This window comes from Mizuhopecten yessoensis, unplaced genomic scaffold (genome assembly GCF_002113885.1).
Source record: "Mizuhopecten yessoensis strain PY_sf001 unplaced genomic scaffold, ASM211388v2 scaffold10331, whole genome shotgun sequence".
Lineage (NCBI taxonomy): Eukaryota > Metazoa > Mollusca > Bivalvia > Pectinida > Pectinidae > Mizuhopecten > Mizuhopecten yessoensis.
The window spans coordinates 1,917,396-1,932,260 of record NW_018408493.1 but is presented as its reverse complement, the minus strand read 5'-3'; the positions used below and the strand labels follow the sequence as shown (position 1 = coordinate 1,932,260).

At 33.7% G+C, this 14,865-nt stretch overlaps 1 protein-coding gene across 1 annotated transcript; it reads left to right on the top strand.

Annotated features, from left to right (window-relative positions):
* The first annotated feature begins 1,356 nt into the window (after nt 1–1,356).
* Nucleotides 1,357–12,956, top strand: LOC110460196 (histidine N-alpha-methyltransferase-like). The gene is made up of 8 exons (XM_021512980.1): nt 1,357–1,480; nt 5,002–5,180; nt 6,697–6,835; nt 7,360–7,462; nt 8,114–8,217; nt 9,149–9,226; nt 9,611–9,787; nt 11,399–12,956. The coding sequence occupies exons 2-8, from the start codon at nt 5,004–5,006 to the stop codon at nt 11,584–11,586; spliced, it is 966 nt and encodes a 321-aa protein (XP_021368655.1). The 5' UTR covers nt 1,357–1,480; nt 5,002–5,003; the 3' UTR covers nt 11,587–12,956.
* The last annotated feature ends 1,909 nt before the right edge of the window (nt 12,957–14,865 follow it).

The following is a 14,865-nucleotide window of genomic DNA, read 5'->3' as shown; positions in this document are numbered from 1 at the left end:
CCCCCCCCCCCCCCCCCAATAAATAGCTAGTCACATTGATTATAATTAGACTTAAACTACCAATGACTGTTTGCTCACTTCAAAGTATTAGTCCGTCATTCGTTTGCATCTAGGTAACAACTAATCTATATATTTTTTGTACACAATTGATATAATCTATGACCATAATCGAGTTTACAGCGAATACATTTTATCCTAAGCTTACGAGAGTACATGTAGTTGTATGTCTGCATTTGAACCCTAGCTGCTCAATACACAATACATACACCCACGATGAGATTTTGCGGTATCAAAGTCACACAACGAACGTATTGAACTTGTTCTAAATAATACCCTGACGTGACAGCACCAAGCTTTGACAGATAATATTGAGATATGGTATTCATAAATCACAGTTATTGTCGGTCATAGATACATCATTTTGAGATAACAGCCCTAATTTCACCTGTATAATATTATGCAGTTAGTATGGTCTGAGTTTGATGTTGATGTTCAATTACATGCACATTGTCTGTTTTTAACTAATTTTGCATGTCTGTAAGCAAGCCTCGTTTCTGATATTCCTTAAAAGTGTGAGAATAAAATGCAATTTTAATTGCAAATATAAAATTGATATCATACTAATGTTTTGTTTCCAATGGAGATACTATCACAGTATAATAACATCCTAAACGTTCTTAATGTTCATGTCTGTTTCATTCATACTCTTGAACCCAAGTATATCTCCTATTGACTACTCATAGAAAATACTACACCGAATTTGAACCCATTTAAGTACCAATCATTTATATATAAGGCGACATTTTGACCTGTATCAAGTTGTTTATCACTCGTAAGGCTGGATATGACAGTTAAATACACTACAGTTACGTTAACATCCGTCCATACAATCAGAAATCGATCCAGATACCTATGCTACTGTTATGATAGAAGCATCTTCTAGTCCACCCTGACTTAGACACATTTATATATAAATGTGTACATATTTCTTCATGCTTCTTATCAGTGGCAGGTTATAGTCTAAGACAGATTGGTTTAACACTTACATATCCTGAAAGTTTGAGTTGTCATAGCATACAGCTGAACTAGACAACACATCCATGGATATGTAAATATAGACGCTTAAACACTGTTATGGGTCCATATGACAAATGATAATATATGACAATGCTGTATCAAAATGATAATTTTATATTTATCATTACGAATTTGTAATTGAAAAATGTAGAATCATTTTGACAAAATCAGATGGATACTTGAAAGACAGTTATTATGAATGAACTACTTTTAACAGGTTCAAGGCCGTCTGACGTAAAGGATACTTAAAAGTCTGTTTGGCAGACGATTATTTGCAGTTGTGTGGTGTCCTTTCTTACAGGTGAGACGTACAGGTGAATCGGGATTCTCTTATCGTGAAACTGACCACATTGCCATCTCATACTAGACAACCATTTGGAACAGTTGAAATTAACTGAACAAGGTATTTAATATGTTATTTTATTGTGTTCTTTTTTAAATTAATAGAACTATCCATTAACTACGGGATTCATGTTTTCTAAGGCAAACAGGTGTTCTGTTTTATATATATATTTATCTATTGTGTTTCACTGAAAAATCGTCTTCTTGTTCTTCTTCTTTGTATTATATGATATATAATCATATTATATTCTGTTAAGGTTTAAAAGCGTAGTAACACAAGTAACAAAATATAGAAACAATTCGAAGATGGTTTCCACTAAGAATCTGCATTAAAGCTAACATTCGGGTCTAACTAATGACACACTACTCATGAAGACATTTCCAGTGATTTACCGGAATATTTACCGTATACGTGAAATACGCTTAAAATCAATATGTTGCACACTTCATACTTCAAAGGGGACAATTTAGATGCATAACAACAGACCAATTGTGATTAAAATACTTAAAACGCAAATACTGTAAATCAGGTTAAAAGGCAACAGCATGCTTTTCCTGTTATATATATAATGTTCCCCGTAATCAAATACTCTTTTTGATATTAATTTTAATTCTACATATTTTTTAACGGTTATTGGTTTCATATCCTCATTTTATATCATGATTTTGTAAAAAAAAAAGTGTAGCTTTCTCTCGTAATTTCAGTTTTCAAGCAGATTTTGATGCATTAACTCAATATTCAAATGCAATGTATGCCACATACAACATGTATATCCATTTACCAAACAATGAATCTTAACCTTCGTTGAAATAAATGGAGAAATCCTACACATATGTATTATTGAAACTTTATTAGTTTTGGCTGTGTTCAATGCATCTGTGAGGATGCATACTACATAGAAAATACTATCTTCGTTATGTCAGTGAATTAATTGATTTAGCGGGACAATGCTCATGTTTCAGTGTTACTTTACTACCTTTATGACCTCTTCCATTCCAGTTAACCTGTCTACTTTTTTATTATTTTTATTTTATCATTTGCTACTGTCACGTCTGTCACGTTAACAAATTATCCGTACTTATTTATTTTTATGTTTTGATGATTTTCGGCAATAATTCATTCTTCGAAAGATATAAGGGATTATGCTTATTTTTTTGTAGTTTCAATTCTGAACTTTAAATAATCAACAACAGGTGAAAGGGATTTCTCATCAATTGATAAATATCGTTTTTAGTTTTAAAACATAATATAAACCAGCATTTAGTCAATATTTTTTATGCTGTTCATGCATCTAACACGATAAACCATACTCGATACTCCAGTGGTTACGCTCACTTTCGCTCTCTTCACCCCTGGGGTATATTATAGGTAGCAGTGTACAGTAGCGTACGGTGGCCATGGGTGATATTTTTTGTACAATGAATAACCCCTGTAATATTACATGTATCAAAACTTAAAAACAGCTATCTTCGTGCTTTCAATTTTGCTATGAGATATTCAAGGGGTGCAGAAAGCGAAAATGAACGTAACCCCTGGAGTATCGAGGATGGCGATAAACGGACGTATACAGTAACAGTACATGTTCAGTCGAGGAAAAATCTAGGAACCTATTGATCTGAAAGTATATATATTTAAGAGAAACAAACAGATTCTAAGCAGCGCACTAGCGCTATTGTTGATAAAAAAATAGTGTTAGTGTTATTTACGATAAAACGAAGTTTGAAAAAAAAAAATGTGAAAATGGCGAAAGGGGTTAAACCACACTAGATCAATAAACAAAACGATCATAAATGGAAAATGTGGGATATCATTTTTTTTTTAAATGTGTATCTATAAGTTCACTAGTTCGTAGTCAATCTTAAAATGGATTTACCTCTATAAATAGTCTTCGGCTAATTTACGGCCGATGGATATGCTTAAATAATATCAGTATGAAAATTCAGATTTAATTTTATTCGCTATTTTATGTTTTGTGGCATGCATGTTTTCATATTAAGTGGTGTTTCTTACTTATGTTTATGTGGCATGCAATTGTTCGTGTTTGTGTATTGATCGACATTTTTCTTCTTTTTGCACTGCCGCTTTACCAGTTTGTTTAATATGTAAACAGAAATACAAGTCAATTCGCCGGAAGTGATTACCTCGAAAAGCACGCTTGAAATAGTATGGCGGAAGAGTCAATTTATATTTCTGTTGAGTAGAATACAAGTTTTAAGAAGACCTATATACTATAACCTCGGTCGTTGGCACGATCTGTGAAGGAGTCGGAGATATCTTTCAGGGTCAATTGCAGTGCTTTCTTCACCGACATTGACACGCGTGGACAGTGATAACATATAATTTTAGTATCACAGTTTAAACATATGAAATGTCTTCTATTGCACTCTGTGACTCTGCAAGCGTGGCATTATATAGGACATTCATATGCACACACTATTTCTGAAACAGAGAGGGTTTATTAATACTGGATATATTTCAGGTATACTTCTTATTACGAATACTCTTTCTGAAGTCTTAGTGCTGATAATGTACCCTCGCATTTTCTCAAAAACTGCCAACCGTTTACAAATTTAACTTAACAAGATAGATATATATGTATGTTCACGTTTTGTCATCACTCTAGCAACTTCGTTCATATAGGGATTGAATCTGGATTTTTCCACTATTCACTATAAGTATGAACGGGGAAACAATTACTTACACGCCACATATGCGGCCTAGCAAAATATCTTGGTGGAATAGACCTGAATGTAATTATTATAATTTAAGATTTATTAGTGAACTCACAAAACAACTTGTTCATCATGCCATACCCCAAAATACTGAAGATATATATACTATTTTGTTTTAATATGAAGGGACTAGATCTTTTAACATAATGTTATGTAAACTTCGAAATCGTGCAAGTTGATTGAACTCTGATCTCTTTAGAGACCATCTTAATGATAATCCCTCTTGTATATATGGTTTATATAATGAAGATGTGAGTCACTTCTTTCTGCATTACCCTAGATACATGACTCAAAGACAAAATATGATAATATCTCTGTCTCATTTACAGCTTGACATCAATTTTAATTTACACTTAAATTTGGACCTAAACATTTATGAACATTTAATGTTTAATGCTAATTTAATGACTGAAGGAAGTAGTTTCCTTAGTGAAGAAACTTATTTTGCAGAGATATATAGAATTAACTAACACATTTTGTATGTATGTATGTATGTATGTATGTATGTATGTATGCATGGTTGAGTGTTTGTATTATTTATGTATACATTTATGTATGAACGTATGTATGCGTGCACGTTTGTACATGTATGTGTGTGTATGCATGCATGCGTGTATGTATGTATGAATGTTCATGTATGGTATCTCCTTTATTGGATACAGATATATTTCTTATGTTTCAAAACATTCATAGATAGTTTAGTATCTGCTATCAAGGTTCATATGCTAGTTATGCAAAAAAAGAAGATGCAATCGCATTGATAATAATTATATTAAAAATATATTAATGTAAATACAAATCGTGTCACATGTGTTATGTAAACGTTTGCTTCATTTCTTTTTTGTTTAGACATGGATGATACAAGCAGGCAACTCCTGGTGAAGGGCCTGACATCTTTCCCGAAGTACATACCAACTTGGTACAATTATGATGAAGTCGGATCAGAGCTAGAAGACAAGTGTACCATAGATAACACAGGCTATTACTTAAGACGTAGCCAAATCTCCATTCTGGAAACATCGGTACAGGTAAGGGATCACAATGTAGTGAAGCAAATAAAAAAAATCCAGAGTAGTAACCGTTGTTCTATTTCACATCATTTTGTTTTACCTTCAGTGATTACGAGTCTCTATACTTTGCGAAGGACACTTTACTTTATAAATGCCTCATGAGAGTACCAACATGACATTAACATCTCCACAACTTGCTCGAATTAAGGTCACTGTGACCTTTATTTTCCGTCTCACTGGTAACTATTTAAATTGTGTCCCATCACTCTAAGTTCAGAAGTTAAAAGTCTTCAATTTTCGTCTTCATCTTCAGGAGTACTATACAAATATATCAAATATATAGGTCATTCTGCTGGGTTTCAGCTGCAATAGATGTGTTAAGCCCCATTTTATTTATTAGACTTTGCGAATAGCCCCATTTTGTTGGTAAGTCTTTGCGTATAGCCCCATTTCTTTCGTAAGACTTTGCGTATAGCCCCATTTCTTTGGTCATACGTTGCGTTTAGCTCCATATCTTTGGTCATACTTTGCTTTTAGCTCGACCTCTTTGGTAAGACTTTGCGCATAGCCCCATTTCTTTGGTCATACTTTGCTTTTAGCTCCACCTCTTTGGTAAGACTTTGCGTATAGCCCGATTTCATTGGTAAGACTTTGAGTATAGCCCCATTTTGTTGGTAAGTCTTTGCGTATAGCCCCATTTCTTTCGTAAGACTTTGCGTATAGCCCCATTTCTTTGGTCATACGTTGCGTATAGCCCCATTTCTTTGATTATACTTTGCGTTTAGCTCCATATCTTTGGTCATACTTTGCTTTTAGCTTTTTTTGTTAAACTTTGCGTAAAGCCCCATTTCTTTGGTCATACTTTGCTTTTAGCTCGACTTCTTTTGTTAGACTTTGCGTATAGCCCCATTTCTTTGGTTAAGCTTTGCGAATAGCCCCATTTCTTTGGTCATACTTTGCTTTTAGCCCCATTTCTTTGGTTAAACTTTGCGTATAGCCCATTCTTTGGTTAAACTTTGCGTATAGCCCATTTCTTTGGTTAAACTTTGCGTATAGCCCCATTTATTTGGTTATACTTTGCGTTTAGCTACTTGCCATCGGCCATACTTTGGGTTTAGCTCCTTTCGTTTGGTTATACTTTGCGTTTAGCTACTTTCCATCGGCCATGCTTTGGGTTTAGCTCCTTTCGTTTGGTTATACTTTGCGTTTAGCTACTTTCCATTGGCTATACTTTGTGTTTAGCTCCTTTCCTTTGGTTATACTTTGCGTTTAGCTCCTTTTTTTGGTTATACTTTGCGTTAAGCTCCTTTCCTTTGGTTAGACGCAACCGATTAGCTGTGATGAGACTTTGTCTTAAGCTTAATTGCAATACCGATATTATTTCATATTTAAAACAATGTTACTTTATTTAAAAGTGATTTGATAAATCATGGAATTGGAAAACAAAATCAACTTTCACTTATTTTGTTATTTTATGAGCTGTTGAATAAATATCTTTTCAGACTATATATCCAATCACTTGTATTTATTGAAGGACATTATCCCATCCGTTCCATACGATTTCTCATTGGTTGACCTGGGAAGCGGAAGTTGTACTAAGACAAGATATTTTCTGGATGAAATGCTGCTACGACAGAAACAGTTAACGTTTTACCCAGTTGACATCTCAGGAGGTAAACTATGTGTTGCTATTCTCGATATATTGGACAAATTTGTTTTTGTAAACAACGGTCGATACAGGGTCATAAGTCATTATTGTATCTGCCAAATAAGAAACGACGTTCAAACAAATAATATTTATACATGAAAAACTCTCTTTACTGCCAACCAGATTGTGACGTTTTATAGATATATTTATATATATCGGTTTATATCGAGGTGGCGTAGAAGGAAACTGCTTACGATTAAATATAAGGTAATAATCAATTACGTTGGCGGTTAAGTTAGGTGACAAACAAAAATATGGGCGTCGGTTATTCTCAACGTACTTATCCAATGATTCTATCTTATAAACAAAATACATACATTCCTGCAAAAGCATTTGAATCTAATTTGGTATGGTAATTCAGACTCTACACAAATGTTTAAGTTTATATCTTTTCTCAAAAATCAGGGGAGCGATGGTTAAATGATGGGCCTCTTGTTCTAAAGCAAAGATATATGTTTCAAATATTAAAAAAGAAAATGTCTATTTCAGATTTTCTGATGAAAACTGTGGAACAAATTTCAAGTGAATACGGGGAGAATTTAACGATATCGCCGGTGACAGCAAGTTATGAAAGCGGCCTAGAACATCTACGGTACAAAAATACATCAATATGTAAACAATATATATCTTAAAACTACCATTATTCATACAAATAGTTACATTTTACCAACGTATCAATATACAATATAGATGCATGGAATGTTAACAAGTTATACCCTTTCCTATCTTTTGAAATTGCTTGCGATAAAAAAAAATTGTAGTAGACAAGAACCAATTTATTGACAAATTCCAAAATATAATTATAATATCCAAATATAAGAAGACGTTCAGTCAATGTGTACTGTTCCGTGTTCTGTCTCAAGTAAGTAAAATCTTATAAAAATAGGAATTTTATTCCACCATGTGTAATATGTGTTATACATATGTGACCTCTTGTTACACACTAGCATGTGTCTGAAGGAAATGAAAATCTGTGAAATTTGTGTAGAATTTGCCGGTTTTTGATCTCTTTGAATCAAGTGTATATCATATGGAATTTTAAGTTCTACATTCCTGAAATATCTTTAAAATTGTCCGTCATAGTGAAATACTTTCAAAAAGCCTAAATTCCTAAAAGTGTCTGAAAGGAAACGCTTGGTCCAACGTAGGTTTAATAACTTTGAATAGATTATTGTGCTAGCTAAAAGTGGCGTTGACGATTTTGTCAATCAACAAATTCAAATGTTTCTTATTATATTGCCAGGTATGAGGACGGTCCAAAGATTATTCTATGGTTCGGTAGCATCATCAATTTATCATATGAAGACCAAGTTGATAAACTCAAGTTGATATCAAGTATGATGACAGGTAAGTGCATTCTCGAAATTCCGGGGTTATGCTCTCTTACGTGCTCTGCACCCCTGGGATTTGTCTTGACGGAATCGAAGGCTCAGTACGCGCCACTTTGCAGAAAACACAGGTAGACTAATTTGATCTTTTGATGAATATGGAATGAAAACGCAGCAGCAAAACGGTAGAATTTGCCGGTTTTGAAGACGGGTGTTGCTCATTTGTAATCTTTACCGAACAGGTTATTTGTTTTCTTGGAATCAACCAAATACATTTCCGTCTGCCTTCGATTTTGTAATGACATACTGAAAGGGCGAAAAGAACGTAATCGAACATAACTGCTGGAAATTCATACATGGGTATTTTGGAGTTACCATCATTTTTGTTAATTTTGCATCGTGTACATAGGGCGTTTACATTGAAATATCGTGTTATAAAACGTAAACAATGACAGACCAGGCGACCTCATTTATAAGCAAATCAACATTTTTTTATTTTTTTTTCTTCTTTTAGAAACTAAGAAGGTTACGTTACACTAATTGTGAAAATGATAAAAATTACGGAAAACGTTTACCGTTTATATATAACAACAAATTCGAACTACCAACAGTATTTATTTTCGGAGTTTGACATCAGGGCCCCACATCCATTGCAAATCCCACCAAAAACGATAACATGTTTATGATAAACATATAAAAACAACAAAACAAATCCAAAATGAAAAAAGTACATGAAATAAACCAGATAAAACCCCGCTATAGCAGACAGTTAGGACAAAAGCAATAATCAATTGAAACCAATGTTGCTTTTACCTTAAAAACATAGCTAACGACATATTTACCGGGAAGGAATTGTTTTTAAACTGAAATGACACTTTATCCTTTACAGATCCTTTCTATATATTTAAATTTTGATATATATATATAATGTATTTTAGGTATTCTTTCAGATAAATGTCATCTGGTATTTAGCGTTGACATAACACAAGACAAGAAAGCGGTGCTTAAGGCATACAACGATGAAGCAGGTATGTATACAACAATTAAAAATCATCAATAAAATTAATTACTTCAGAAAATTATTAATATTTCAAAGAAAGAGTTATCACAGAATTTAAAAACTCATGTTTTCTAAACGCCGGTCCATGCAGGCAACTTCATCACTAGTTTGTCAGTCATTCTGCTTAAAATAGAGCTTTGCTAATGTTAACGTATATTTAGACGTTTTTAGCTGTATTGTGTGTTGGCAAGCCTACAGAAAAGACGTGCATGCTATTAGCAAAGTCTGTGCCATCGAAAATGAATAATCTAGTATTATTGTATTATTAAAAACAAATTACCATTTCACCAGCAGATATATCAAAAGAGCACAACTTTTTTGCCTTATTTATCAAATGCATGTTCGTTCACAGGTCTTGAGAAGAAGTTCTTTCAAAATGGGGTTTTAAGACTGAACAGAGATGAACACAGCCAAATCCATCTCGACAAATTCCATTATAAGTTTGATTTTATCTCCGATCCGTCTCCTAAATACATGAGCTACTTCAGAGCATACATACAGGCAAAGGAGCACCTTTACTATTCGATTCGTAAGTAGCTTCGTACTCAGTTTATCATTATTAAAGCATACTGACACTGTTCCAGTAAGTTATATCAAGCAACTTCATATTTTCAGTGATTATTTTACGTATCATTGTTGTTGCTTGTGTCGGTAGACTACCAGTCCCAGCATCTGGCTGTGACCTACTAGCCATACTTAATTATGGTTCTGGCACAATTAACTTGAAATATGAGTAAGAGTAACTCATCGGTGGCAGCCAAAAGTACAGTATACTGGGAAACTTTCGCCTGGTCTAGTGTTCGCCCTGCACTAGTAAAATCCGTTTTCGTGCAGCGTTAATTTCGCCCTTGACATGTTCTTACTTTTTAAAGTTTGTTGTGTGCTTATTGTCAACGTGGTGTGATATTCGCTAGCATTACGAAGGGCGAAAAACGCGAAACTTAAACTGCGGCGAAACATTTCCCGGTAGACACCTGTACCTCCTGATTCATTCTACACATATGGTAGAACACATCAGACAGATATTTTCCTTTGACCTTTAGTCGCAAAGAGATGCAATTACCATATGGCACAGTAACGAATTCTTTGTTTGGCTTTACCATATGGCACAGTAACGAATACTTTGTTTGGCTTAATCATATGGCACAGTAACGAATTCTTTGTTTGGCTTTACCATATGGCATAGTAACGAATTCTTTGTTTGGCTTTACCATATAGCACAGTAACGAATACCTTGTTTGGCTTTCGGCTACGATTCACTATTTTTTAACTAGACGCTGCCTTATACGCAATTGTTGTGCGTATAACACCGTAGAACCTATTTAGAACGAGAACGGGGGCCGCGGTGGCCAAAAAGTTAAGGCGTATGACATTCTTCTACCACTAGCCCTTCACCAATGGGTCACGGGTTCGATACCTACGTGCGGCAGTCATTAGGTACTTGCCGCAGGTTGGTGGTTTTTCTCGGGAACTCCGGCTTTCCTCCTCCACCAAAACCTGACATGTCCTTAAATGACCATAGCTGTTATTAGGACGTAAAACACAAACAAATTAAACAGAGCGAGATGAATAATAAGTTGCATTTTCTTGTGCTGGTAATTCAATGTTATAAAAAAGAATCTTAAATAAATTCACATACTGAAAAAACAACCTCTGTGCTATTTTTCGCGAGAGCCATATCCAATGCGGCAAACTATCGCAGAATATATTTGTACGTTGTCCATCTTTGGAATGAACATGAATTTTCCCTAACGACTGATTGTAGTTATTGTGTTTATCTAACTCTTGGTTATTAATTTACAAATTGTATTCAGACAAGGGCGAAAAAAACTACTGTAAGTTTTTCTTGGTAATACATGATTCCTACTTACGATTGTTGAAACAATTGCCTTGTATTATAACGCCATAGAAAGATTGTGCGGACGCAAAAAGTTTTTCATGACGATATAATTTGAAGATAGACCAATGAAATCACGTCTCCTATGAAACCCACTAGTTGGTAACCAAAAATGTTTAGCAACTCCTAACAGGTTAATCCAATGAGTTGGGAGTGAGTTTTTACGTGTGTGAAGTTTCCCTCATAATGGAAACTTCAGAAAAGTCTTTATGTTTATGAAATGAAATTTTCTCACATTTACAGCTGGGCTTAACCTGGATATCGAATTCGAGAAAGGCGAGCGCCTGTATTTACATGAAGGTCAGGGAGTAAGCTGTAAATACACCAAGGAGCAAATACAGAACCTGACAGCTAGGGCTGGGCTCCTACTTACAGACACATGGACGGACGAAAAACAACACGCCATGTTCTGCCGATGTAAAATTCAATGATATATACCTTTTTCCGTGTTTCGAACGTCAGGGTAGTGTTAACTTTATTAAAGTTGACTTCATAAGCAAACGCAAACGTAAATGCAGTTTACTGCAGATGATTACTAGCTTCGCTTACACTTATTTTCGCAAACTGACGTCTCTGTACTTACGCGAGGACTTTACTCTTCGTATTTATCTTACTCTAAGCATAAATAAGTGTACGCGTGATTCTTGCATTGCAATCAATATTTAACGCGAGTTAACGCGAAAACAACAGTGGCGCGAAAAATAATTTACCTACTGTATATAGATTAAAAGTTTGAAGACAGCAATATCTATTAATGAATGAAAGGAATAAGCTATCGATACCCATTATACATGTGTTGAATCATCACTGTCTTGTAAATAATCTTAATGCATCATTTCATTGTGTAGCTTTCTTTCATGGACAACATATTCCGATGAAAATCTTTTGTTAAGGAGATTCATGTCAAAATGACGCAGCGTATATCATAACGACGTGTTGAACACATTAGGATTTTAGACATTTTGAAATGATATCTCTAGTGTTTCACGTTTAATTTGACTATTGTAAAAACATTTATTGCATTTGAGCTTTATTTCGGTACTGGAATTTTAGCGCTGCACGCATTGAAGGAACACTCTTGTCATTGAATATTTTTCTTTGTTTCAAACATATGAAACATTGACCTGTGTTATTTAATAATTTGCTTTTTACAACGAAAATTCCAGTGACACTAAATTGCTTCGAAATCTAACTATTACTCGAGGAAACATGCTTGTATTCCTATTAACAGCTGAAATGGGGTTTTTATCCTTTCATTTTTAAGTGGCATAAACGAAAAGGGTTGGTTTTTACATTGTCTAAAATTCAATCTTGTAGGTTTTAGTCAATGATTAGAAGCGTATACTTCGTAGAAAACTGCAGTGTATGTTTCTACCCTTCTAAAATATGTTTTAGTTTTGTTGTTTTTTTTGTTTTGTTTTTATTTTTGTTTTCAATTAATTATATCTTTATAGCAATAATCATCAAAACCAAAAGGTGCTGTTCTTAAATAACAGGCTTTTTTGTATATACATAAAACTCTATTAGCATAATGTTGTATGCATTCATTATATTATTTTCAGTGTATTGTGTAATTACATATCATGCAAAATATGTCCAATGATATTTTTTCTAGAATATGTACACTGACAATAATTGCTATTTGCTATTAAGAAAACAATTACGTGTTTCTACAGCAAAAGCTCACCGTGGAAAGCATAGAAATTCACTATTTGATTGAGATAATAAGAATGATATAACCTTATATGACGACTTTATATGTGATGCATTATAAATATATATGTACAAAATTGTATATACATTGTATTATATATATATATATATATATATATATATATAAAGAAAACATTGAGAAGTCCTTGTGTTGGAATTAAATATAAAAAATAGAACAAAAGACAGAGATAGCGTCTCTAGGCCTTTCTCGGGTTGATTCCCCGTTCATCAGGAGACTGTTTATTTTGAAAACAGGTATTGTGAGGTCATAGTTGTTTACACAAGAAAGTATGACGTCATCAATAATGCAAAGTCATTATGACGTCACAGAAGGCATACACATAAATCCATGACGTCAACAACAATACAAGCTAAATTGTGACGTTACATTACTTAGACAAATGCATAACTTTATGATCTTACCAACAATAAAAAATACGGGAGATACAAATTGTTTCATTTACGGCAACAATAAAATATGAACAATAATATTTAAAGCACAGCAATTGCTTAAAGCATGACACGTTGAATTTAATGTGAACTATTCAGACTGGGTTTCAACAGTTTCATTAACTCCGACTCCTTAACTTCCCTCTTTATCACATCAGATGAATGCATTTGGTAAATAGGGAACACTTTGAAGTTATTGTTAGCACAGTTATGAATATGTTTGTTCACTTGTAAAAATCTAAGGTCATCATGGATTGTTTGTTGCTTGTGAAGAGTCATTCTTTGACGTAGTTCACGCCCAGTTTGGCCAATATAAAATTCCAAACATTTAACACACACTATAGCATATATAACATTCTTCGACTTACAATTCATACTAGAACGTACAGTGAATTTAAATCCATTTTTGAAAACAAAAGTAGAACCTTCAATAATTATTTTACATGTTCCACATCTGGGCGAATTACATTTAGACACAATAAGTTCAGCTTGATTCGTTTCAAACTTGGAAAAACTCAATAGCCTTTTGAGATTTTTGGGTTGTCTTTTACTATTGATAATTCTATGTTTAGCTAAAACATTTTTCATACGCACGCTAGTTCTCTGCAAGTCATCGATTTTGGTTTTTACAATAGGGTACATAGCAAAATTATGTGGATTGTATGTAGATACAAAAGGAATAATTCCTTGGTCATCGTTGGCTTCTACACGGGATGTAAAAGGTCCCTTCTCTATAGCTCTATTTACACCACTACGAATAATCTCGTCCGGATAATGCTGCGACTTCAGGAAAAACATGAGTTCTTTAAGTCGCACATCCAGCATATTGGGGTCACTTACAATTGTTACAATTCTAGATGCGAGATTAAAAGGTATATTAATTTTAATATGTTTAGTATGATTTGAATAAAAATCTAAGTAATTATGAGCATCAGTAGGCTTTGAATACAAATCAGTTGCAATATTATCATTTTCTAATTTAACTAAAACATCCAAAAAGGGTAAAACATGTTCATCCATTTCCATTGTGTAGCGTATAGCCGGATGTAGAGAATTCATTTCCTCACTTAATTTGTCAATACACATATCAGAAGGCCATGCAATAAAACAATCATCTAAAAATCTAAAAAAATTGTTTTGTACATATTCTGAAAACACTTTACCATATTTACATTCTATATTGGTGTAGAGTTTCTCTTCCAAATAACCTAACACAAGTGTTGCATAGGTAGGTGCCATTTTTGTACCCATGGCCGTTCCCTTTATTTGTTGGTAGTGATTGCCATCAAAATAAAAGACATTTCTTTTCAAAATAACTTCTAAGGATTTGATAATAAATTCATGAGCAAAACGATTATCAATCTTATCTGGATGTTTCTTAAGCCAATACGTAATAGCTTCAATTCCTAAATCATGTGGAATATTTGTATATAAGCTGACGACGTCAAAAGATACAAGTTTAGAATTGGGAGGAACAGATTTTGGCAAATGTTTAAGAAAATCAAAATCGTCTTTTATAAAACTCCTCACTGAAGAACAAAGTGGCT